The following is a 26,013-nucleotide window of genomic DNA, read 5'->3' on the forward strand; positions in this document are numbered from 1 at the left end:
TATTTCCTATGTGTTCCAGAACTTTCCGTCTAATCATGTCAGCCAAGGTCTGGGTTGTTTGGCTGTGACACAGGTGGGCCTGGACCGGCCCCTGAGACCCAGCCTCCCCCAGACTTGTCACTCTTCCAGCCAGAGCCCACCCCCAGAAGTCCAAGGACATGTGCCACCTGCATGCCCAGGCCTGTGGGAAGGTTAGAGACAGCCGCACTCCACGTGTAGGCAGCTGGTGGTCAGGGAGAATCCTGCAGCCCCGTCCCCCTCCTCTTGGGTACCCGCGTTTCTCTGTGGCAGAGGAGGCTGTCCAAGCAGAGCTCCCACGCCCTGACCTGGAAGCCCCACTGCTCTGGGAAACAGAAACAAGAAAACTTCTTCTCAGGGCATTTCTTCATCCTTCTCCTCATTGTTCTTGGTCCCCAGGTGGTCCCCACCTCCCTCCCACACTAACACTGGCCAGGCAAGACTGCAGCTCTGTGCCCTCCTCAACATTTGCTCGCCTGGGGAGCTCCCTGCCTTTAATTCTCTTTGGAAAGCATAACTGAGAGGAGAAAGACACCCTTCTTTCCTTTGAGTCTCCAACCAGGACCACCGCCTACGCGGCATTGCCCTCCAGGGGGCAGCATTCACATTGAAGTCTCCATGAATGGCACTCCCTGGAGTTGCACAGTGCACAGCCTACACTCCTGAACAGGGCAGCCCTGGCTCTGGTTTGCTCCCTTGTGAGGCCAGCTCATTGCAATACAGATCCAGGACCAGGTACCCACGAAAGGCAAACTTGCCAGCAGTCTCTCCAGTTAACCTCTCTAGGCCTCCAGTTCCTCAAAGGCATGATATGGTCGAAGATGGGGCTGTGGAATCGGCCAAAGCCAAGCTCACACTTAGGCTCCGCCATGTGGTAGATGTTTTATTCTGTGCAAGTTCCCTAATATGACTGAGCCTGAGTTTCCAATTCAAGAAAACAGGAAATGACGATACGAATCTCGTTATCGTGAAGATTAACTGAGATAATGCACATAAAGGTTGGCCCATGTTGCACCTGGCCCGCACTTGACAAATGGTAATGATTATTGTTATCTTGTAAAATGGAGCTACATCTCCAGGCCTACCTACTGCAGAGTGTCCCAGAAATAAAACGAGATGAGAAACAGACCATCTCTAAGGTCTTGGAGGAAACGCTTTGCAAGAATCAACCACTGGGATTCTTGTCTCTGTATATGAAAAACTAAGGACTTTGCTTCCGAGTCAGCCCTGTGACTGATGGTGGATGTTGGGAAAAGTCTCAGCCAGGAGCAAAACAGCTCACGTGTGGCAGACCAGGTAGGCGGTGCTGAATGAAAACCAGGGGGAGCAGCTGTGAGAGAAAGCAGAGGCCCACAGAGGGGAGGGAGGTGAGACTGGGTTTAAACGTCCCCCCCCCAACCCTGCCCTCGTGGGCTGGCCCGGGGCCATGCAGAAGGGCGAGCCCAGGAGCAAGCACACCAATAGATCCCATGGTGGGAGGTGACACAGAGGAAAAGAGAAAGGATGAGGTAGAAGACAGAGCACAGAGGCTCCAGAAGGAACAAGGCGGTGGGGGGGGGGGGGGAGGGAAGCATGGCCTGGGGTGCAGGCGACCCACCATGCAGGCCAGAGGTGCCACGGCTCATGGGCTCCGCTCATCGGAGCCCCGGGCTGGTGACTGTGAGAGCACCTCTTTATCCACCCTGCCTCTCCTCCACCTGGAGGCCCCTCCCCGCCTCCCCCTGCTCGTCCTGAGTGATGTGCATGCCCTGTCCTCAGAGAGTCCATGCCAGGTGCACCCGTACCACTCCTGGGCACTCGTGTCTCAAGTGCAACTTGGCCTTTTTTGCTTTCGTGCTGCTTGGTGTCGGCCTCCTTCCCGGGAATGTAAGTTCTATGAAGTAGGTGCAAGTCCGGCACGTAGTAGGGGCTCATTCATAGCTGTTGACAAATGAATGCATTCTTTAAGCCCCAGACACATGCCAGGCCCTGAGCAGGGCCTTATAATTTACTCTCAGCAGGACCCCTGGGAGAGGTTCATTTTACAGAGGGAAAGGTAGAGGTGTGGAGGGCCCTGCGCCTCACCCGGGTTGTGTAGCTACCAGCTGGTAGGGCCGGCTTGTGCGCCCCGTGCCCTCTCCCGCACACCACCTCCAGATACCGTGGAAGACACGCTTCGTATGCTACAGTGCTTCTCCCAAACATATTGTTTTTCTCCAATTTCATGCAATTTTATGAAACATTTCCAAATCAGGAAACATGGAAATATTTTTTAATAAGAAGAAAGAAAACATTGCAAATAGAGAAACTGACTCAGAAGGATTTGCCAGATGAGCCATCTGGCTTTTAATTTAATAACCATTCAGAGAGGCTGACAGCGCTCCCTGTCTTGAAGAAAGCGGCCTGTGGAAGTAAGAGTGCCTCCATTTGCAAACTGGAGAAGTTGGGCAAACATCTCAGCAGAGCAAAGGCAGGAAGAGACCCAAGAGAAGAGAAACGCCCACCCGGGGAAGCTGAGCTTGGCGTGGTGGCTCAGACGTCCCCCCAGGGCCTGGCAAGAGAGGTGGCATCCAGATGTGTGACACCAGCCCCACGTCTTGAGTCTTCCACATTCGGCAAAGTCTGCGGAGAAAACTGCCAGAGGAGACGTGCATGTCAGCACCCCTGCGGGGAAGGTCCACACCAGGCTGTGTCTGCCGAAGGGCCACAAGCCTCGTCCGCTCCGTGGCGCGTCGCAGCCGCTCTGTCGGAGTTGTCATGCTTTTCGGTGGTGGTGGGCTTCTCCACTTTTAGAAATAATTGGAGACCTTGTACCCGTGCTCGTAGCTCTGGGAGCCGGAAACAAAAGATTAGACTTGCCTTGGAAAGATCCGGAGCTATTGCCTTGAGCAGGTAGAAGGATGCACCTTTCATTTCCTAAACTCAAAGCCAACTCTTCAAAAATAGGCCACTGGCCCTAGTGATAAAGCAGAGTGATCTGTGTGAGGGCTGGTGGGCTCCGGGCAGCCTGGGTCCCCCAAAGCCATTCATTTCACACTTCAAGATGTTTATAAGGGAAACGGTTTTTTTCCTAAAGATTTTATTTATTTATTTGATAGAGAGAGAGAGACACAGCGAGAGAGGGAACACAAGCAGGGGGAGTGGGAGAGGTGAGAAGCAGGCTTCCCGCTGAGCAGGGAGCCCGATGCGGGGCTCGATCCCAGGACCCCGGGATCATGACCTGAGCTTAACGACTGAGCCACCCAGGCACCCCTAAGGGAAATTGGTTTTAAGAAAAGAAAGAACTTTACTTTTTTTCCTTTGCCTTGATGTGAATTCATCTGCAGCCACAACGACGGCCCATCAGCCTCTCACTGCTCGGCTGGCTTCCCGAGTGGGTGGCTCTCCCACCCCGAGAGCACGTCTCAGAGCCTCCGAATCCGGCTCACAGAACACCGTCAGGATGCGGCAGCGATTCCCCCGAAGCTGGAATCACACCCCCAGGCTTCTGAGGGCGCTGCATCGTTAGCTGATGGTCCTGGCCATCTGGACAAAGGCAGAGGCAGGGGCAGGAGTGAAACCCAGAGCTCACGAGAGAGAGCCTCCTGGGAGCGGCCTCTGCGTGCCAGGTGCAGAGCCTCCCGGCCACCGTCCCACTGGCAGGGCCTGAGCGGGTGCTCTGCCGCCTCGCCCCACCCCGCCCCTGCTCACTGCGGGATCAGCCCTTCGCTCACCTCTCTGAGAAGCTGGTGTGGCCAGTTACTCTCCTGAGCTTCTCATTGTTTCGTGATAAAATTGGGGTAAGAGCCCCAGTCCTCAACCTTGTCCTGCTGGCTTGTGATGACGACAAAATGGGATCGTTTATTAGTTCATTCGTTCAACCAGTATTTACTGAGCGCTGGAAAGGCAGCAGTGGACAAAGTACCATGAGTACTTATGTTCTAAGGGGGGTTGACAGTCAGTAAACACAAAACTAGCCCAGTCTATATTATGTCCGGCGGGGGTCTGCACGGGGGGAAAGGGGAAGGGGCGGGTTGCAGATGTAACTGGTGGACAGGGAACCCCTTACTGAGAGCCTGACCGTTGAGCAAAGACCTGAAATGATCTGAGGTGGGCGCCTTCTGCGGGAGAGGAGCAACCAGGATCCAGACTCGAGTGGGCACCGGGTGGCGGGAGCGGAGCAATGAAGAGCCGGCTGGCCGGCTGGGGGGTCAGGCCCCAGGGTGGGTGCTGTAGGCCTTCGTGGGCCCCCGTCAACACCCCGGCTTCTGTTCTGAGAGACTCAGGAATTTCTGAGCAGAGAAGTGACACGGTCTGTCTTGCTTTCTGAAGGGACCCCCTGGCTTGGGGGGGGCGGGTGGGGGTCGCACGGGCGGAAGCAGATCAGTTGGGGGGGATTGGCTGTCACAGTCCTGGTGAGGACAGGTCTGGACCAGGGGGCAGCCGCAGAGGCGGTGGGGACCGGCCCGACCCTGGACGTATTTTGCAAATGCAGCCGCCGAGACTGATAGAGATAAGGGGTCCAAACCGCGAGTCACCACAGAGGGAAGGGCAGTGGCCGATCCAGAACAGTGGGGCAGCAGCGAGTAGGAGAACCTGGGAGGAGCCACCTTTTTCCTGTAGAGCAGTGCGCCAGTTGTCCCCAGGCTGCCCCTGTCCCCGGGCTTGAGTCCCGGGTGGGAGGGGCCCAGGGTGGGAGGGGACTGGTGGGAGAGGTTCCGATGGGAGGAGTCCAGGGTAGGAGGGGTCCCGGGGGGAGGCGCATGTGGGGGGGGGCTGGTGCTCATCAAGAGTCGGTCTCACCGCTGGATGTGCATCCTCCATCTGAGCCTGACAGAGGCCTTCCACACCGACTCCTCCCCACAGCCTTGGGAGCTGGTCAGGCAGACATTACACTCCGCTTCCCTAAAGAGGAAACATACTGAGGCAGTGAAGTGCTTTGTTCTAGGTCACAAAGCCATTAGGACCTGCAAGGCAGGCTTGGGCTCCAGATCCCGCGCTCTTTCTGCGGTGACAAGGCTGGGCTTGCACGAGATGGTAATAACACCATAGCCAACACTGCGCGCCAGGCGCTGTTCCGTTTGGAAAGATCCGCTCATCCAGCCCCAACAGTAACTCTGCTTCTTGTACATGAATCCCCTTTTACAGACAGCAAAACTGAGGACAAGGTCATGCAGATACTAAGGGGCAAACCCAGATTCGAACCTAGGCAGTTTGGCCCTCCAGCCCCTGCATTCTGGCCATGACACCTAACAGCCTGGGGTGTCCACATAGGGCAGGCCGCGCGGGGACAGCGCCAGCGCTGGGCGGTGTGGGGTCAGAGGCAAAGAGCTCACTGTGTCTGCGAGGGGCCGGCGAGATGTGAGCTGGGTCTCGAAGCGTGGAAGGGTCAGTGAGGACAGTGGCGGGCATGATGGCGGCAAGAAAGGGGAATGCCCACGGCGGGCAGGCAGCAGAGAACGCTGAAGAGGAGGCCAGGCGAAGGGGCCAAGAAGGACGGTCAGAGCGGCAGGAAGCCAGGACAGCCAGCCGCCGACGACGCCAGAGGAGCAGGCTTCTGAGAAGGGAGGCACCAGGGGTATCACAGGCCAGCAGGAGGTCAAGGATCGAGGGATCCAGGTTGTTGGGATCTTAGCTGGAGAACTTAAGCACGGGATCCACAGCTCGGGGGGCTGGGGTCTGACTGTGTGAAGCTGGGTGATGACTGGAAGGTGAGGACAAGGCAATACACTTAGCTTGATCCCTAAAAATCTCCAGCAAACAGACCAGACCCAGGATGAATGGCCATCATATCACTAAGATCCACGTGAAAAGAGTCAGGTCACAGCTCCTGGCAAGGAGCTGAGTTCTCTTTGATGGTGAGAACTGACTCCAAGCCCAAGGAATTTGGCAGCCAACACAACCTTACCTGCTGAAGAGAGCAGCTGGAGTCACCTTAACGTGCTTCACTGAATTCCTGAAGCAAGCATCCCTTCCCCACGGGGACAGGAAGAGTAACAAGCAGGCCGTATTCATTCCACAGATATTCACTGAGCACCTGTTCTGCTTTAGGCTCTGAGAAGATACATAGAAAAGCCTACAAAGAGGAATATAAAGGAACGCAGGGGTTGACACGGAGGCTGATGAAACAGAATAGAGAGCCCAGAAATTGTCACTTCTGTGAAAAATCCATAGGACAGAGGTGGGGGTGGGGAGACACTGCTTGTTGTGTGGGCCGAGGATGACTGGTTATCCACTCGAGAGAAAGGAAGGCATATCCCTACCTCACACCAAACGTGAAATCAATTCCAGGTGAATTAAAGACTTAAGTGTGAAAGACAACATTTAGAAACATTGAAAAGCCTTATAACTGCAGGTAGGCAAGCATTTCTTTTTTTTTTTTTAATGTTTTATTTATTTATTCATGAGAGTCAGAGAGAGAGTCAGAGAGAGGCAGAGGCAGAGGGAGAAGCAGGCTCCCCGCCTAGCAGGGAGCCCGATGCGGGACTCGATCCCAGGACCCTGGGACCATGACCTGAGCCGAAGGCAGACGCTTAACCATCTGAGCCACCCAGGCACCCCGGCAAGCATTTCTTTAAAAATTATATGTCACTAGTTATAAGTGAACAGGATGATAAATTCAGCTACAGTAAAATTTAAAATTTCTATTCATCAAAAATACTATAAAGAAAATAAAAAGACAGGCACAAACTGGAAAAAGAATTTTCAACACAAAAACTGACAAAGTTCTTCTTATCTAGAATATAAAAAGAACTCTTAGAACCAATAAGAAAAACAGATAAAAACAAAGAAATGGAAAAATGGGCAAAAGTCAGGAATGATACTTCACAGAAGAGGAAACATGACCAATAAACATGAAAAGATACTCCAGCTTTCATCAGAGAAATGCTGAGTAAAAGCATGATGAGGTACCAGTTTACCCACTAGTTGGGCAAAACTTGTCAGATGATGGATGATGGTGAGTGTTGATGAGGACACGGAGCAACAGGAATTGTAATCCACTGCTGGTGGAAGCCTAACAGTGCTGCCATTTTGGAAAATCACTTGGCATTTCCTAACGAAGTTGGATATGCACATGCCCTAAAAGTCCACAAACCCGCTGTTAAGGTGCATGGCCCAGAGACGCTCTAAGACAATGTGCTGGGAGCTGTGGTTAAGGCTGTGGACAGCAGTATTGCTCACTGGAGAACAAAGCTGGAGACCAGATGTCCATCAGCAGGTGAATGAATACACGATGCATCATGTCCAGGACGGGAAGCCCGTGGCCACGCAGATCAGCCCGCATGCCGAGTGCAAGGGCGCAGCTCACAGAAGAGTTCCATGTGCCAGCTACCTATTGCTGCGTAACAAGTCGTCCCGTAATTTAGTGGCTTCAAACAGCAGATGTTTCCTATCTCACAGTTGCAAAAGGTCAGGAATTCAGGGGCAGCTTAACAGGGTGCCTCTGGCTCAAAGTCTCTCCTAAGTTGTGGTCAAGCTGCTGGCTGCCCTGCGGGCTGCTCTCCAGGCACTAGAGAAGGGTCTCTGTTTCCAGGCTCACCCTACGGGCTGTGGGCAGGCTGTGGCCCCTCACCCCCCAGGCCTCTCTACGGTCTCACGTCCTGGCAGGGCAAGGGGCTTCTCCCAAGGTAGAGCTCGCCCAAGACAGAGGCTGCGGTCTTCTCAACATGGGATTTCAGAGGTGATAGCCCATCACTTCTGCCACGTGTTAGAAACAAGCCGCGTGGTCCAGCCCACGGTCAGAAGGACGGGATTACAAATGCATGTGCAGGAGGAGGAAGGGGACCGCTGGGGACCATGCTATTGGAGTGTGACTTGGTTTTTATGGCACTCGGAGACAGGCCGAGCTAAACCATATGCCATTCGGGCGTGCACACGTGTGGAAGGCCGTGGTGAGCGCAAGCTCGGGATGCAGAGCCCAGAACGGAGAGAGTGCAGCTGGCCATTCGGCGGGCGGCTGGTGCGGTGAGCTCGGCGACACTCCTTTTGTGTCTGTGCTTCATAACTGAATTTTACGTGACATGCATTTCTGGTTTTTTCTCTTCGGCTTGGTCTTATGTTGGGTATCATGGAAGTTCCACAAGGTTACACTTTGGAGTCCGTGGTTCTGTGCCAGTTCGTCTCGCTTGCCCTGCCCTAGAGGGAGCTCTCTGCGGGCCTTGTGCCCGCTACTGCTCGTGGTGACCTCCGCGTGTCTGAGTGACATGAGTGCGCTGCTGGTATTCAAAACTTCCGTGTTGGTGCCATCTGCTCGCTTCCCACGTGGGAGGTGAGGATGTGGCCCCTGCTCACCGCCCCCCCGGCCTCCCATCACCGTCACCGGCCTCTCCTGATCCTGGTTGGCCATCGAGTCCCACCAGCACGCGCTTGACTGTTCATGGTTGTGCCCTCAGGAAAGGACAGTGATGCCTCTCCTACCGAACTTGTTTCTCCTGGTGAATCACCGTGTCTGGTCATGTGCTCAGCTCTTTCCATGTATTTATCACTAATTCAGCTCCACCTTCTGGCAGCGGTCCAACCTTTTCTTGGGACCTTCAGGCACATTCGCTTTTCTATCAATTTTGTCTTCTTGGAGAAATGTCTCCCAGGGCCTCTGACCTGCTCCAGTCTGGCACTTGGCCGGCATCCAAGGACCACCAGGCCCTGTCCCCCTGTGCCCTGTCCCCCTGGGCGCCTGTCCCCCTGGGTGCCCGTCCCCCTGGGCGCCCGTCCCCCTGGGCCCCCATCCCCCTGGGCCCCCGTCCCCCTGGGACACTGTCCTGCAGGGTCTCACTCCCTCCGTCCCAGGCTTCCTCCTTCTTGGTTCACTCCTTCGTTCTGGTGACACAGCTTCTGTGGTTTTGTGGGAAAAGTGCAGAGGAGGCAAATCTCTGAGTCTTGCAGATCTGAAAATGTCTTCACTCAACCTTCAGACTGAACTAATACCTTGGCTGGTTTGGAAATAATTTCCCTTCAGAATTTTGAAGCCGTTATTCCATGGCCAGCTAGCTTTGAATGTTGCTGTCAACCCGTCCAAAGTTACCCCGATTTCTGCTTCATTATATTTGACCTCTCCCTCCCTCCTCCTCCCTCCCCATCTCTCCCTCTCTCCCTCCTTCTCCCTCTCTCTCTCCCTCCTCCCTCTTTCCCTTCCTCCCCATTCTACCCTCCCTCCCCCTCTCTCTGTCCCCCTCCCTCCCCCTCTCTCCATCCCCCTCCCTCCCTCTCCCTCAGTCCCTCCCCCTCCCTCGGTCCCCCTCCCCTCCCTCCCCCTCCCTCACTGGCTCTGGAAGTCCCATAACACCTCTCCTCCCCCCTGGTGTTCTGAAATTTCACAATAATGTGCCTCAGTGTGAGTCTTTTCACCCACTGCCTGGGGACAGAGGGCCCTCAATCTAGAAACTTACATCCTTCAGTTTTGGAAAAAAATTTTTAATGATTTCTTTAATGATTACTTCTCTCCTCCTCCTCCTTTTTTCCAGTTCTGTTTCTGAAACTGTTAATATTTGAATTGGTAGATGGGTTCAGTGATTTTCTCATATTTTCATCTCTGCCTTTTGGGAGACCCCTCCATTGACCCCCAGTCCTTCCAGAAAGACCCCCTTGTCCAGCATCGCCTCGCATCTCCTGGGGCCAGTGTTGTCTTTCTCACAATGTTGATTCAGGACAGGGTTACCCCATGTGCTCTTCCCTGCGAATGGGCTGCCTGGGATCCAGAGTCCTGTTTCTTTGTTTAACTGACTCAGTCTGTGTCTTTCACGTTAGAGACTCTCCTCAGGTTTCTGGGGACCCCCGGTTGTCTGCCGTGCGGAAGGGTCTGAGGACCATGTGTGTTTAATTTGCCACCAAGTGTCACATGGTCGCCTATATCTATCATTTGTTTCGTAATATTAAAAAATGAAAAAAATAGTCCACACCCTCATGAGAAATTAATAACTACAATAACTTTCCTTAAAAAAAAAGATACCTTTCCCTCCCTAGCGCTTAAAGAAAAAAATGGTTCTCTGAAAAATTCTCTGTTGAAAAAAATAGCATGACATGCACACGTGGATTTGTGACAGGTGTAAACCACTGTAAAATTGTGAACAGGTTTGGAAACAGCTTTTCTCTGCTCCCACAGCCCTCAATCCCCAGCCCGGGCGGCGGCTCATCGCCTCCCTCCCGGTGGGCCACATGCCTCCGGCCCCATGACGCGGGGCAGTGGGTGTCTCTGTGCCCCCCCAAAGGGGACAGCACTCAAGTCTCACAGGCAAAGAGTGAGTGGCGTCCCCAAGACCTGCTTCTATCCCGCACACACAGCACCAATAGGGTTGTGTGTGCGAATGACAAACAAACCCACAAGAACATAAAGGGAATTTGAAGAAAAATAAAACCGTCAATCGGACATCAAGGTGACGACAACTACCTGTTGCTGATACCACTCTGAGCTCCAATTTGTTTCTCTCGGGGCCACTCACACGTGGGCCGCTGAGCAGCCAGCGACCCCAGGTTAAGCCTCGGGTTTGCAAGGAGGGGACACTGAGGACCCACGTGCACGGCAGGGCCAGGAACGTAGGCAGAAGACAGGCCACAGGTTAAGTCCAGACCCCGTGGTCGGCGTCCGCGTGGGTGACGACGGCTGTCCCCTGCGGCTCTCCGTCGCTTCTCCTCGGGCACCTGCGGACTTTCCAGCAGGCCCGTGTCAGGCCCGCCCGCCGTTGTCTCTCCTGCGGCAGCAGCTGGACGAGTGCTTCTCGGACACCCAGTGTCCCGTGTCCCTTCTGTGTCCAAGAATTTACAGGAGCCCCCTTCGTGCCCTGTAGCAAACAGCTCTGCAGCCGACCTTGAAGACACCTGCACAGACGGCCCGGGACTCCCTGCTTGGCGCCCGCCCCCTCTGTTTCTCAGTAGATGGTTCTCAGACGGACAACACCTGCCCCTCGACAGTGACTGAGCGGCCGGCGCTGGGCGGGTTGCCCGTGCGCTGCAGCCCCCCAGCCCCAGATCAGGTTGGAGCCGCTTGAGGGGGACCTGGGGCTTGAGGCTGGGCAGGCGGAGCCCAAGGCCACAGGCTCACGTCCTCTCTGCCATGCACCCCAACCTCGCTGTCCCAGACCTGACCCGAGATGTCTTCAGGATGAACCGGTGACCCACATTCGTGTACGCGTTGCGGGCTTGCGGCCGGGGCCGTCTCTAAGTGTGCCCCTGCATTCAGCCTGTCACTGAGTCCGGCTGCTTCGCGGACTCCGAAGCCCACCCCTCCCAGGAAGGAGTCCCCACCGCCAGCTCGGTGCAGGCCCTGGGGGGGGTCTGCCACCACGGCCCCCCCAAGCAGCGCACAGGAGCGGAAGGGACGGGGGCTGGGGGGATGGGACGGGGAGGCCCCTGGCACGGGAGCAGGGCACACTCTGTCTTGGGGATCGAGTGCGCGGCCCCAGCCGGTACCACTCCCGTGTAGCCTGACGGGCCGTCGCAGGAGGCAGCCAACCAGGAGAGGGCAGGTGGGGCGGCAGGAAGAGGGCAACAGAACTCGGCGAGGGGATGCCTGTCCTTGCAATGTTCCCCGGGAGTTCTGGGCGCGCGTGCCCTTGTGCAGACAGCGTGGAGAGGCTAATGCACGTATCTCTGCTTGCTGGTACGGGCGTCAGGCTGGGGCTGGACAGCCCACTACCGATGTGCTCCCTGGAATCTGCTCAGGCAGGCTCAGGCGGGCGATGAAGGCGGTCACCCGCACCTCCTCCTGGCCCCTTCCACCTGCTTCCCACCTGGCTACCTCACCTCTGTGCTGTAGAGTCCCTCGTGTGTGGTTCAGGCGGACCCTGTTAGCGAACATTCTGAGAAAGGACCCACCTCCGCCTGCCCTGCCGCCCCAGGGGCGCCCCGGACCCCTGCCACCCGCGAGCCCAGCCCCGGGCATTCGTGAGGGTGTTCCCTCTGCCTGAACACCCTTCCCCCTGGCCAGCCTGGAAACTGCAGCCTCTGACCAACCTGCCGGTGTTTGGGTCCAGGTCACTGCCCTTTCTCTCCTGATTGAGAGGCACCCTGTGCACCCACTTCTGCAAGTGTCTGCATCCTCACCGGCCCTCCCCTGAGCTGAGAGCCTGGGGGCAGGGGCTGTGTCCTGTTGGTCTGTATGTCAGCACTGGGCACAGAGCCTGGCACACAGTGTGTCTGGGCATGAGAGGAGGCAGGGCAAGGACGGGGCGCGGGGGGCCCCGGGCAGAGCAGACGGGCACAGTACCGTTCCAGCGCCCCCTCCCCGCCAGCAGGGAGCCCAGAGCCCCGTCCAGCTCCGCAGGAGGCTGCCAGCGTCCCTGAGAACAGCCCCGAAAGCCCCGTGGTGACAGCCGCCCTCTGCGCCCTGAGCAGGGGCCCCTTCTCTGGGATCCCTCAACCTTCTTAGAGAAAAGTGCTAGATTTGTTGGTGATTTTTTTGGACATTCTCCCCTGTTCAGGGGCCTGTGATTTCAGATGATCGCATCCACACACACTCAGGTTGTCGCTGGAAGGGAACATCTAAATTTTACTCCTGCATGATTTCACCCAAAGCTGTCGTACCAGCGCTCGGAGGGCGTCCACAGCGTGGAGCGCCTCTGGGGGCGAGCTGGAGGAGGCGGGGGCCAGGCGGGCAGAGTTGGGCGCCTTCGGTCACCGGCACCTCAGCAAAGACCCATGTCTTTCCCGGTCCGGGTTTGCCCACAGCCTCGACCCCCAGGGCCGGCGGTTCCCTCCACTAAGCCCTGTCTCCCCCTCGGCAGGTACCATGACCAGCAGGACGTCACCAGTAACTTCCTGGGCGCCATGTGGCTCATCTCCATCACGTTCCTGTCCATCGGTTACGGGGACATGGTGCCCCACACATACTGTGGGAAGGGCGTCTGTCTACTCACCGGTATCATGGTGAGTACCTGCCCCTGCCCGGCGTCCCTCCCTCCAGGGCTGCGAGGGGCACAGAGGGGCCCGCCCGGCCGCTACGACACGCCCCGCAGGGGGAGGCAGCTGCCTCTCACGGGCTTAGTGCCTCTTCTAACACAGGAATGGGTCCCGGGTCCGGAGAGTTAACGGCTCCTTCACGGCACCCCAAAACGGGCTAGGCTGCACCCCCACCCAGCCCACCCCCCTGCGCAAGCTCGCCCCAGTAGGCATCAGGGCTTGCCCTGAGTGGTCCCCCTCCGGACCTGGGACCGTCTGAGAAAGCTTAACTGGAAGTCTGGGCGGGGGGACTGGGCAGGGCCCTGAGCCCGTGGCCGCTGCTAGAGCAGGGACGGAGGGCCTGCCCTGAGCTCCTCACAGGCTGCCGGTGACAGTGGACGGCAGTGGGGAGCCCCAGGCCGCCGCCCCTCCTGCACCGGCCCGTGACGCGGGGCTGGGCCTCGCTTCCCTGTAGGGCCGGCCGCCCCCCTCTGGGGCCCCCAAGGCTCAGAGGAGAGAGCTTGCAGTGAGGCCAGGGTGGCTGGGGTGGGGTGTGGGGGTGCACAGGCCTGCCGCTGGGCTCTGGGGCCCCCCGTGGACACCACAGCCCTCCCCAGGGGAGCCCCTCTGCAACCCCCACACTTGGGTGAAAATCTTTCCTTTTGGTGCCCCTTGGACTTTTCCCTCTGAACAATTCCTTTCTGCAGCGAAAAGGGCACTAAAGCCTCACCTGGAGTGGGGGCTGCCCCCCACCCCCCAGCCCGGGGGCCTTCTGGCACTGATCTCAGTGACCAGGCAGCTGAGTGTGGGCCCCTCGGAGCAGAGGAGGCTCTAGGGTCAGGGGCCCCAAGCAGGAGAGCCCAGCACTGCCGTCTCCCGCCTGGACACAGCCCTCCCCTCTGCCCCCCGAAGCCCCTTCCCGCCGAAGCCAGCCGGCCTGGAACAGCAGTCAAGCAGAGGCTTATCCCCGGCCCAGGAAACCCTGGGTGAGTGGAAGGCCTTAGAACAAAGGCGTCTGTCTGGCCAGACTCCAGGTGCCACCAGGAACCAGGCAATAATCCTTCCAGAAAGTAGTGAAATGCTGCCCGAAGGCCAAAGCCTTCGGGTCTCGGCGCCCCCCCCCCCCCCCCCGGGGCCGGGCCAGGCTCTGTGCCTCAGGACCAGCTCTCAGGCGGGGGGGGGGGGGGGGGGGTGGATGAGCCCCTCGGGGAGCCGGCTCCCCCCGAGTCTCCCGTTCTGTTCTCTGACCGAGCCGCAGGAGGCAGGACCCCCGGCCCCACACCTGCTCCTTGGGGGGGGTCTTTGGCAGGGGGTTTGCTCCTGGCCGGTGCAGCACCTTGGCCAGGGCTGTTCTGGAGTGAGGTGGGGTCAAAGCGGGAGAACGCGAGGATGAGGAGGGCCGTACCCCCTCCCATTATTAAAAACACAGCACAGGCCCTTCATCTTCTCTCTTCCTAAAACCCTGTTGCGTAAATCCGTACCTCTCCGTGTTCAGGGGCTGTGCGTTCACTGTCAGTGTTCCCACCCAGGTTCAAGTCCGTGGCCTCCCTGGGGGTCGGCCCCAGGGAAGAACTTAGTGGCATTCTTCTAGCAAATGTGACTTTTCTAGCTGAGTCATTCTTGCCAGGGTTTCACGGTGCGAGCCGCCCTCCCCCTCCCCTGCCTCCCGCCAGCGCCCCTCCCGGTGGTTACAGCCGAGCCCACACTCCAGGTAGGGCTCCCCGTGCGGTTGCCATGGACACCTGGGCCCAGCGAGGCCGCCAGAGGGGAGGGAAGGATGTGTGTGTGCGGCTGTAAATAGTCTTAATCATTGTTTTCTCCTGGCAGTCCCAGAAACGGTGTAATTATCAACCATTAGGCAGGGTATGTAATTGTCTGAGCAACTTGACGTTGTTGGCCCAGACGTGGTGCGTTGGAGGGGTTCCGGCCACAGAAGCCGGTCAGTCAAAGTCCGGCACCTTTCCCTAAAGAGCGTCATGACGACGGTGACAGTCAGAGAAAGCTGTCGACATTCAGTCTCCAGAACTGGACCTGGCCGCACCCTTAGGGCCGGCTGCAGGCATCAGGGGGCACGTGGGGCCCCCAAGACCACTTAGTAGGAGCCCCGTGTCAGGACAGATCACCTGCACTCGCTCTGCAGACCCTTCCTGAGTTTGGGACAAATAGACGAAAGCTGTAGGACGTCTGCTGGGGACACTGAGCTCCCCCCATGGCCTCAGGAGAGATGCTCTTTGAACTGCAAAGGGAACGTGGGGTCACGTTCTGAGTCGCTCTGGAAGGAGGCTCAGCGGACGTCCGCTTCTGGTCAGGTTTAGAAGATGAGCTTCTCCCTGAAGCACCTTGCTTTCAAACCAGTTGTTCCATGGAGGCTGTTGCAGAGACAGAATGCTGCGTAAGCCGCCCAGGCTTCCCTCCGAGATTTGGCCCCACCACTGATGCTAGAGAGGCGGGAGGACGGGTGTGGAGGACAAACCTGCAGACGAGTTGGCAGGTTCACCGGCCTGGCCACACCTTCCTCCGCCCACTCCTGCTCCTGCTCACCACGAACCGGGCGGCGGGTGGCGGGGGACCCTTCCCGTGCCGCCCCTCCGGGGAGTAGGAGCTAGTCAGAGGGGACCCAGGAATCTAGCTGCCCTCAGCTGTGACTCGGGACTTGTCACATTTGAAGGCGGAAGTCTGAGTCATGGATTTGCTCCGCGGTGACCCCGTGGAAGTCACACCCGCGGCGGTTTGCCCCCTTCCGTCCCACGCCGTCCTCCTCCCAGGCCCCTCTGCCCACGCTGGGATGGCGGGAGCCGGCCGAGGCCTGTGCGCCCTGTCTCCTGGAGCCGCCCCCGGCGGGGATGCGCCCTGCCCACGGGTGCCCCGCCGTCCCCGAGGAACATCCATCAACAGACCCCTTACAGGAGGGCACCGTGGGAGGGAGCGGCTCCCATAACGCACCCTTCATCTCCACCAAAGAGCCAAAATTGACCGTTACCTTCTTTTTTAAAGACTGATTTATTTATTTTAGAGAGAGAGGGAAGTAGAGAATCTCAAGCCAACTCCTCGCTGTGCACGGGGCCTGTCTTGGGGCTCGAGCTCACAGCCCTGCGATCAGGACCTGAGCCGAAATCAAGCTATTCAACCAACTGAGCCAGCCAGGCGCTCCCTGACGGTTACCTCCTGACTCAAGTCTTGCCTCCCTCTTCCTCCCGCCTTCCTCACTCAACCCCGTCACCCAGCCTTTCCCTCCTCCCCCGCTCTGCCCTGACTGTTCAGGACGCAGCTGGAGTGTTCCCTGTCTGGTCTCTGCTCCAGCTCACTCTCTCTCTGTACCCCTCCCCTCCCTCCCCTCCCCCTCCTCCCCCTCCCTCCCCCCTCCTCCCCCCCCCCGCTCCTCCCCCTCCCTCCCCTCCTCTTCCTCCTCTCCCCCTCCTCTTCCTCCTCTCCCCCTCCTCTCCCCTCCTCTCCCCTCCCCCTCCCTCCCCTCCTCTTCCTCCTCTCCCCCTCCTCCGCCTCCCTCCCCCTCCTCCCCCTGCTCCTCCCCCTCCCTCCCCTCCTCTCCCCTCCTCTCCCCTCCCCCTCCTCCGCCTCCCTCCCCCTCCTCCCCCTGCTCCTCCCCCTCCCTCCCCTCCTCTTCCTCCTCTCCCCCTCCTCTCCCCTCCTCTCCCCCTCCTCTCCCCTCCTCTCCCCTCCCCCTCCTCCGCCTCCCTCTCCCTCCTCCCCCTGCTCCTCCCCCTCCCTCCCCTCCTCTTCCTTCTCTCCCCCTCCCCTCCTCCCCTTCCTCTTCCTCCCTTCTCCTCCTCCCCTCGCCCTCTCCTCCCTCCCCTCCTCTTCCTCCTCTCCCCCTCCTCTCCCCTCCTCTCCCCTCCCCCTCCTCTTCCTCCTCTCCCCCTCCTCTCCCCTCCTCTCCCCTCCCCCTCCTCCGCCTCCCTCCCCCTCCTCTCCCCTCCCCCTCCCTCCCCTCCTCTTCCTCCTCTCCCCCTCCTCTCCCCTCCTCTCCCCTCCCCCTCCCTCCCCTCCTCTTCCTCCTCTCCCCCTCCTCCGCCTCCCTCCCCCTCCTCCCCCTGATCCTCCCCCTCCCTCCCCTCCTCTCCCCTCCCCCTCCTCCCCTTCCTCTTCCTCCCTTCTCCTCCTCCCCTCGCCCTCCCCCTCCCTCCCCTCCTCTTCCTCCTCTCCCCCTCCTCTCCCCTCCTCTCCCCTCCCTCCCCCTCCTCCCCCTGCTCCTCCCCCTCCCTCCCCTCCTCTTCCTTCTCTCCCCGTCCTCTCCCCTCCTCTCCCCCTCCCCTCCTCCCCTTCCTCTTCCTCCCTTCTCCTCCTCCCCTCCCCCTCCCCGTCCCTCCCCCTCTCTCTCCGTCTCTCTCACACACACTGCACAGAGGACAAGCAGTCTGGACCTCAGCACGGTACCCACCACTTTCCGGAGGTTGCTGATGTCTGACCCCATCTTCACAAGGTTGCTTCTTAATGGAAATGACCAAGTGAGGCTTCATTATTGGTGACTTCCCTAATTACATCCAGATGATGGATTTTCTAAAAGAAAAATAAAGTTGAGAGTATTCACTGCTATCTATTCAAGTCAGACTTAGTGGTTAAGAACCCAGTGCCCTCCAGAGAAATAGCCACAAGGAGTCTTGGCACCTTTAAGTCCAAAGAAATTGAAAACGTAATCCAGTCCACCCTCCTGTCTCCATGCAGAAATTTATCTTAATCGTATAAAATAGATGGTTCCTTAGTTAAAACACTTTGGCTTCCAATTAGAAGCCCCCTGCAATCAAGCAGCTGGGCTGTGAGCCATGGTGGGGGCCAGGGACCTGCTCCCGGACCCTGGAAGTCCAGGATGGTGCACGACTGATCGTTTGATGGGATCCCCAGAGCAGTGTGATGAGTGGGGGACCCCTCCTCAGCGCCTCTGCCCCCTGGCTTGTAGGGGTGATTAAAGTGGAACTCTGCTCTCCTGGCCCCGGGGGAGGCGAGGGAGAACAGAGCCTGGGGAGGCCTCTCCAAGTGAGGCCCCATTTTTTTTTGAAGATTTTATTTATTTATTTGACAGAGAGACAGCGAGAGAGGGAACACAAGCAGGGGGAGTGGGAGAGGGAGAAGCAGGCTTCCCGCGGAGCAGGGAGCCCAATGCGGGGCTCGATCCCAGGACCCCGGGATCATGATGCTTAACCGACTGAGCCACCCAGGCGCCCCCGAGGCCCCATTTTTAACACTATGATATGTCCCTGTGTTTGGGCTTGGAACTCCCCACAAAGGAGAGGGATGGTACTTGGTGTGGTTGAGGGGAATGGAGTTAGGGTTAGGGTTAGGGTTGACCCTAACCCTAACACCTCTTCCCTCCAGAACAGCTCCTTATAAGCCATGTGTTACTTTTGGAGGCTTGATTAAATCAACGACAGTTATGGACCAGGCTGTCCAACACCCCATACAGATCCCTTGAAGAGTGGGCACAGTCTTCTGCAAGACGCAGATGCCAAGAGAACACAGCCATTCCCGAACAAGAGAGGAAGATGAGGTCGGAGAAGGAAAGTTCACGGAGACATGGTCCTTTTCAGTTTGTTGTGCTGGAAGTGGGTTGTTCACCAAATGTACCGGGAAATGGGAGATTGTTCTGAGGGAATGCTGTGAAGAGCTGGGGGAAGGCGTTGCCCCCTCAGCCGAAGCCTGACACCAGCCAGCCCCTGCTGACCGCCCCGCCACACGCACTCCTCCCGGCTGCAGTGCGGGTGGTGTACCTTGAAAAACATCTCTCTCTGTTTCTAACCCGTTCTGTTCGACCGATGAGCCAAAAACATTGTTGATGGAGCCCTCGAGCCCTGGGACCCCCCAGTGCTAAGCCAGGCTTGTGGCAACTGCAGTTACAGTTTGGCATCTAGAGGGTCAGACTGTTCCTCTCTTCCCATGAGGGAGGGCGGGGCGGTCCAGGCCAGTGTGCAGGACAGGGCAGAGCAGGGTGAAGGCAGGGGCAGAGCAGGGCGAGGCAGGGGCAGGGCAGGGCGAGGCAGGGGGAGGGCAGGGTGAAGGCAGGGGCAGGGGCAGGGCGAGGCAGGGGCAGAGCAGGGCGAGGCAGGGGCAGAGCAGGGCGAGGCAGGAGGAGGGCAGGGTGAAGGCAGGGGCAGAGCAGGGCGAGGAAGGGGCAGAGCAGGGGGAGGCAGGGGGAGGGCAGGGTGAAGGCAGGGGCAGGGGCAGGGCAAGCCAAGGGCAGAGCAGGGTGAGGCAGGAGGAGGGCAGGGTGAAGGCAGGGGCAGAGCAAGGCGAGGAAGGGGCAGAGCAGGGGGAGGCAGGGGCAGGGGGAGGCAGGAGAAGGGGGAGGGCAGGGGGAGGCGGGCAGGGTGAGGCCAAGGTAGAGCAGGGCGAGGCAGGGGCGAGGCAGGGCAGGACTGACTTCTGCCCCTGCAGAGGGGTGAGTGGGGGTCGGGCCTGGGCGTCCCTGAGCTCGAGGGTGGGCGGGAAAGCCCCCCGTCGGGGACTCAGGATCCGTCGGTTCTGGACAGTCAGGCTAGCGCCCCGCGGGCCCGCAGAGGGGGTTCTGTGGGACCCCTGTGCGCCCGCAGCGAGAACATCGCTGGGGGGAGTACTGAGGGCTGCTGCAGGCTCCCTGAAGCCCTGGCCTGGGGCGGGAGCCTGTGTCCCCACGGTGTCTGCGGGGTCTCGGGGCGAATGGAGAAGGGGCTCAGTCCTCGTGCTGAGTCACTGCCTACAAAGACCCGAGTGCCGAACAAGCCCCATCCCTGAGCTCACACACTCACGCCAACCCCGTCCCCCCAGGGTGCAGCGTGGGGTGTGTTGTGGGGTGTGTTGTGGGGTGTGTTGTGGGGTGTATGGCAGGTGCTATACCACCCCGACTCTCGTATCAGCATGGCCTTCTCTCTTCCCGGCCCCTTGGTCTGGAGCGGGGGGTGGGCTTGGATAAACAAGAGGGAGACGGGGCCTAGTGTCCAGACCGTCCACCCGCACAGCCTTGCCAATGACCGAGTGATTATCTGCTGTTTTCAATCCCCCGAAGCCTCAGCCCCACCCCCCACACCCGCTCCATTAACACCTGGCTGGTCCTCTGAAGACTCAGTGGTCTCCCCTCTCCCGGAGGGAGGTCAGCCCCGGGCAGGCTCCTCTGTGGGGGTGGCAATCAGAGCCCGACCGGCCAGAGACCCCGGGCACCCGTCGGCTCCTGGACCCCTGCAGTCGGCCCGGCGGGGGAGCCGTCCTCTGCCTGCAGCTTGCCTTGTAATCCCGGGCTCTCTCCCCCCTTCTGTCCCCCACAGGGTGCGGGCTGCACTGCCCTCGTGGTGGCCGTGGTGGCCCGAAAGCTGGAGCTCACCAAGGCAGAGAAGCATGTCCACAACTTCATGATGGATACGCAGCTCACCAAACGGGTAAACACCACTGTCCACGTCTTAACGGGGGGCTCCAGCCCAGTGTGGAGGCCGGTCACAAGGAGACAGTTGAGTGCTGTAGGTCAGGGCCACACCTCTCAACGGGGGTCAGGGGGCCGGGAACCCAGACACCTGCGAGCGGTCTCCACACGGGGGGCGCGATGTCCCAGCATTCCGGGCTCCCGTCTTCTACTAAATCACTGTGCTCGGTTCAGATGACCAAAAAATTTTCCTGACAATTGAATGGAGCATTCGGTGGTGTGACCCACCCCCTCCCCTAACGGCACTGAACCGGTCACCCAGCGTGAGGCAGCATTTCTGGTTAGGTCAGACAACGTTAGGAAGGGCAGTAGAGTCTTGGGGGTTTTGGGGTTTTTTTTAAGTTTTATTTATTTTAAGTCATCTCTTCACCAAACATGGGGCTCGAACTCACAACCCCAAGATCAAGAGTCGCACGCTCCTCTGACTGAGCCGGCCGGGCACCCCAGGGAGGCCAGTAGAGTCTTAAAAACAATATTGCATCTAAATCCAATTCTTTTTAAAAAATCATTAAAGACGATCATCACAGCAGAGCCCCCATTTCTAAATGGTGTTCGTCAAAGTGTCATCATCCAGTCCCCCTTGGGGGCTTCCGGGCAGTGCTTCTCGCTCGTGGTCGGGGAGGAGGCGTGCAGGCCGGGGAGATGGGTCAGCTGCTGGAAGCCTGCCACCCGCTCAACGGTCAGAGAAGAGACAGAAACCGGCCCTTCCAGGACACCAGCCAGACGAGCAGGCAGAACGGTTCCTTAACGCCGCTTTTACGGAGGATTCTCCAGAGCTGCAGCCGAACAGAGGTCAGCAAGAGGATTTCTTGCAAGACTCCTCTTTCTGAGACAAGCCTCAGACCCCGTGCTGGGGTCAGGGCCGCTGCGGCCCATCTTCCTGGTTCAGGACTGCAGGGGCTTGGGGGCCCGGGAGCCACCAGGTGCTGGTTTGGGGTTTTGAATGCGAGAGAAGATAGTCTGTGATGACGCTGCAGCCCGGGAAAACAGCGTTAGCAACAGACTTGGAGGCAGGGAGGAGAAGGGAGGCGGGGAGGCCAGCGCCAGTGCCCAGGCCCCTGCGCTTCTCAGCAGCATTATTATGGGGTTTGATTGTCTGGTCTTTGCATCCCTGTGTTGGAATCTCTGCAGAGGCTCCCCAGATGTGCAAAGGGGCGGGTCCCGCAAACATCCTCCCCGGCTGGCAGGCAGGCCTCGCCGTCTGATGCACAACAGAGAGCGTCAGCAGCATCGCGATGGTGGAACGGAGGGCTGTGCCCGCGGCTTTCTGAGTGGCATCCACCCGCCCAGCGGTTCCCTTCAGCCCCGGCGGACGCACACGAGCGCAGCTCCGCACTGAGCACATTACCAGCGTGACCGGCGCCGCCGTGCGCAGACCCGCTGGCACCCGGCCTCCTGGTGCAGGGGTGACCAGGGTGATGCAGGGGTGAGGGCGGGCAGTCCTGCCTCCAGGACCTTCCGGCAGCTGCTTCCCTAGAGCAGAGGCCTGAACAGTCCGCATAGTCTGGTGTGCTTCGAGAAATCCCCGATACACTTTGTACTGCGTGCCCTTCCCGCGCTTTCTCCATTTTCTGCCCCGTAAATCAGACAGTGGAGGAAAATAAAGCCAAGCAGAGCCAGCCCCCCCACCTGACGGGAAAATGAGCAGTTTGTCTGCAGTCCAACTGTGGAAGGAGCGGACACTGTGGTCGCTGTGTCCCGTCCTCTAAAATAATTCTATAAATCCTCAAGGCCACTTACTTTTTGGAAAAGCAGGACCGAAAATCAAATCAACAAATATCTGTGGCTCATCCATGAGCACCAGGTCCCTTTCAAACTGAATACATCTCACTTTTCTGAGAACACCTAAATCTGTATAAATGTCTCTTTAATGTCTCGTATCTTCTCCCAGAGGAGCAAACATCGCGAAGGGGCGGCTCTTGCAGAGGGAGGATTCTCAAAGCTGGCGGGCCTGGCGGGCCTGGGGCTTCCAGAGGTTCTTCTCTAAAACCTCGGGTGGAAGGAAGGTGCCGGAGAGCCTCAGCTCCCCTTGCCGGGCTGTGAGGGAGCCCAGCCCTTCTCCCTGGGGCGCCAGGGCCCCATCCCCGTCCCCTCCACGCCTGGAGCCCAGGGAGGGCGAGCGCGGTCTCTCCCGGGACCTCAGTGAAGCACCAGAGAAAGACCCAACCTCGGAGAGCCGACCGCGGCATAATCAGAAACCTCTCAAGAGCGGACCGTCGTGCATTCCACAGATAAAAGCAATCTATTATGACAAATGCAGGCAAACTTAATTCTCCAAACACCTAAGCAGAGAGAGAGAGAGAGAGAAGAATTGTAATTTATTGGTCCTAAAAATACGCAGAGCGTTCTAGTTTATGGGTCCTGCCGGGCTTGCTGCACCGGTTCCGGCCCCCGCGTCGTCGCCCGTGAGAGTCACTCGGGTTTTCTGTATTTACCGTGTGGGCGGGAGGGGGCAGGGCCGGCTGGTGGTGCAGGGGGAGGAGCTCGGTTCCTGGTCCCCCTGAACCCATGGCCTTCCTGTACTTGTGTAACTGGTCGGCTCTGGCAGCAATGACCCCTGCACTTAGCGCAGTCGGGCCTTCCCAGTGACCTCACGGGGTCAGGGCCGTTGCTCTTCCAGAACTGCCATTTCTGGCTACCGTCTGGGCTGGTAGATAATATATATGTAAACGCCACACAGAGAGACTAGAAAAAAGACACTAGCTCCCCGTCTTTCCCCCACGCAATGCTGCATGTCCCCATCTCCGCATTTTATGGAACCAACCACACCCATCGTCAGGTCGCCCGCTGGACGTCACGCTCTGCTCCGGGGACACCAAGATGGGCACCAGGCGGCTCCCGCCCTCAGAGAGCACCTCCTCTTCTAACCAGCAGGCAGGCTGCCCACGGGCACGCGGCTGCCCACGGGCACGAGGCTTACGTTTGCCACGTCGACGCTCCACGCCGGACCTCAGGCAGCACCAGCCGTGCACCACTGGCTGAGGGCTGTGTGTCCTTACCCTTGCCGCGAGGGGCTCTTGCCCCGCATACTTTATCTAAGTACATTTCCCCTGAGGCCAATGAATAAGACCAAAACCAAACCCCTGTCTTCCCTACGCTTGTTCCTTCTCCTGACTTCCCTGGTCTCCAGGCCTGGGAACTTACAGCATCCGGGACTCTTCTCTGCCCTGGACCCCGAGGCCTGAGCCGTTCCCCAGCCGCTTCGACCTCGCCAAGGCCGTTCCCACGTGCCGGCTTCCCCTGGCCCTCTGCTCACCACACTTAAAGCTGTCACAGGTGCTGGCCACCTCCCTCCCTGAGCTTCCCTGTCCCTAGTCTTCCTGCTCTTTGCTTCCCTGCGGGTCCCCTGAGGCTCCAAGACTTAGCTATGAACATATCAGCACCCTGCTCAAAACCCTTAGTAACCCCCTGGACCTACTAATCAGTGCTAAAGAAACTGTAAAAGTTTTATCATAATCCTGCTGAAAAAACTTTTTCTTCCAGCAGGCTAATTCAAGGATTTACTCATCACAGGTCTTAATCTCTTAAAAACTTGTCAAGTAATAGATGGATCAGTTGTCAAATACTAATCCTCCCCCAGAAAGGGCCTCTAAATTATCTGCGTCACAGAGCTCTGTCCCAGAGAGGTCGGGGACATGTTTTCTTTAATAAGAATCCTACAACCACTGAGCTTCTGAGCAGGAAGGAGGCCTAGGGACGAGACTCTCAGGTCCAGAGATGGGCGATCGAGGGCGCCCAGCCACCAGCAGCTAGCTGGATGATAGCCAGGGCAGCAGCACGTTCTCAGGCCTGCACGCAGCCTCCAGCCACAACCCCGTGGGTTTTCCAGAGCAGTCAGTTCCTGGGAACTTGGCCCGGTGGTTAGGGTCCCAGGCCTGCGGGTGAGAAAAGCCAGTCTGCCAGCACACCGGCTGAGTATCACATCCACGGCCACGTACAGCTGAGCACCATCCATCACCATGTTGGCGGGGCCAGGAGCTCCAAACTCCAACGTCCAACCACAGAAACCCTCCCCTCCTCACTCCCTGCCCCGAGCTCCTGCCAGCCACAGGGCGGAGGCCCGTTCCAAGCCTTGGGGCCGGCTTCCCGGTGCCAGCAGAGAAGCCTGAGAAGGGGCACGGGACAGGCCTGGACCGGCTGGAGAGAGGGTGGGAGCGGAGAGAGGAAAGGAAGCCAGCGGGAAGTCTGTGGGCGTCAGGGCGAGGCCGCAGGGCAAGGCCCTCCTCCCCAGTCCTGTCCCTAACGGACTCCTTCAGTCAAGTGTCTGAAGAAGGGCTGACCTGCAGGTTCTCGGATGTGATGCTCACCAGCGCTCAGTTCAGCTGAATCCGACCCAGGGGCTCCTTGAACGGACTTCTGTCACACCCACTTGCCAGGCCTGTTCTGCATCCTCTCCCGTCCCCTCTCCAGCCTCGCCCCGGGGAGCTTTCTGGAAGCTACTGGGCATGCCAGTGATTTCTTCCCTGGGGCGTCACGGGGGGGGGCTCCCTGAGGGTTCTGGAGGCGCCCGTCCCAGGCTGTCCCATGTCCCCCTGCAGCAGGGAGGGTGGCCAGGGCAAGCCGCGGGCATGGGCGATGGGGTCAAGAACCAAGGAACGGACAAGCGTGTTCTGTGACATTTTCTCTGGTGGGGGCAGGAGGAAGCTCACATCCAGGGGGGAGGGCACCGTGGAGCTGCCATGAGTTGAAGAGCCGGTGGCCGGGCTCTGTGCCCGGCGGGTCCCCGTGCAACGACTGGCATGTGCAGCCTCTTCCCCCAAAGCTCCGGGTCCCCGACACTTATTACTGACACGAGGCCGCGTACTGTCTGGGGAGACTGAGAGCCCTTCAGCGCGGGGTGCTCCTGGCCTGTTCACGGTATTCTCACAACGGGGTCTGCATGGTAGGTGCTCCTTGCTGTTTGAAGGAATGAGAACGTCACCTGAGTCTCACGGAGGTTCAGCAGCAGAAGAGGGGGTTCCAGCCCCTCGTGAGGCTTCTCTGGGGGCTGATGAAGCAGCGGGCACAACCTGGCACACAGCACTCAGGGTCAGCTGCCGTGACGACTCCTCACGCCACCTCCCTGTGCGCGGCCCGGGCAGGCCTGGAGGGCACTGAGCCCACGCTCTGGCCCCCATCAGAGGCGACGCACACACATTTTGGGTCGAGAGCGTGTGGACCCGGCAAGGAAACGGCTTGTATGCTTACATGTTTGGGGAACAGAAGAGCCAGCCTTCCGTGTGCAGGCAGGACTCGTCTGACGGTGGCCAGCCTTGCTCAGCCCGGCGTGGCCCCTGATCCTCCCCAGGAGCAGCTTTTGGCCCTGGTACCCCTGCCCGCCAAGACAGCTCAGAGGGTACCCGAGCCCCCCTCTGGAGCTCAGCGGATCCCGGGAGGGGCACAGGACCTCAGCCGCTCCCTCCCCAGTGACGTTCAAAGCCGTCAGCCGCATGACGTAGCCGGAGGCCCTGCTTGTGGCATTTCCTGTCAGCGTCAGAGGGCATGGTGCCCTTAAAAGCCTGCTTCTCCTTCTCTTGCAGTGACTGATCTACTTAGCTTTGTGCCAGGCTGTTCGCTGTCAATTAATTTCAGAGTCAGCACCGAGGCTGGTATTTAACATCGCTTTCCCGAATACACAGGGGCCTCCTGGTGCAGCCCATAAAGATGCTGCGGTGCCCGCGTCCGCTGCCCGGGCCGGCCGTGACTTCCCAGCCTCGCACGTGGGCCGAAGTGAGCCGTGGGGCCCGGGCTCCCCACTCCGTTACGCGGCTGAGTGAGGGCCCTGATGA

The 26,013-nt window shown here is 58.9% G+C and overlaps 1 protein-coding gene across 5 annotated transcripts in view; it reads left to right on the forward strand.

Annotated features, from left to right (window-relative positions):
* The window catches only part of KCNN3 (potassium calcium-activated channel subfamily N member 3), a 133,664-nt gene that overhangs the window by 98,612 nt on the left and 9,039 nt on the right, over positions 1–26,013 (forward strand). For 3 of the 5 annotated variants that reach the window (XM_078078600.1, XM_078078601.1, XM_078078602.1), the window contains 2 exons: positions 12,693–12,834; positions 20,094–20,204. In XM_078078600.1, the coding sequence (XP_077934726.1) occupies positions 12,693–12,834; positions 20,094–20,204 (253 nt within the window). Of the gene's footprint in view, positions 1–1,027; positions 1,315–12,692; positions 12,835–20,093; positions 20,205–20,759; positions 22,096–26,013 lie in introns of those variants that run through there. The other 2 variants (XM_078078603.1, XM_036086756.2) reach the window with 2 other exon arrangements.

The sequence above is a fragment of the Halichoerus grypus genome, chromosome 7 (assembly GCF_964656455.1).
Source record: "Halichoerus grypus chromosome 7, mHalGry1.hap1.1, whole genome shotgun sequence".
In the NCBI taxonomy this organism is placed as follows: domain Eukaryota; kingdom Metazoa; phylum Chordata; class Mammalia; order Carnivora; family Phocidae; genus Halichoerus; species Halichoerus grypus.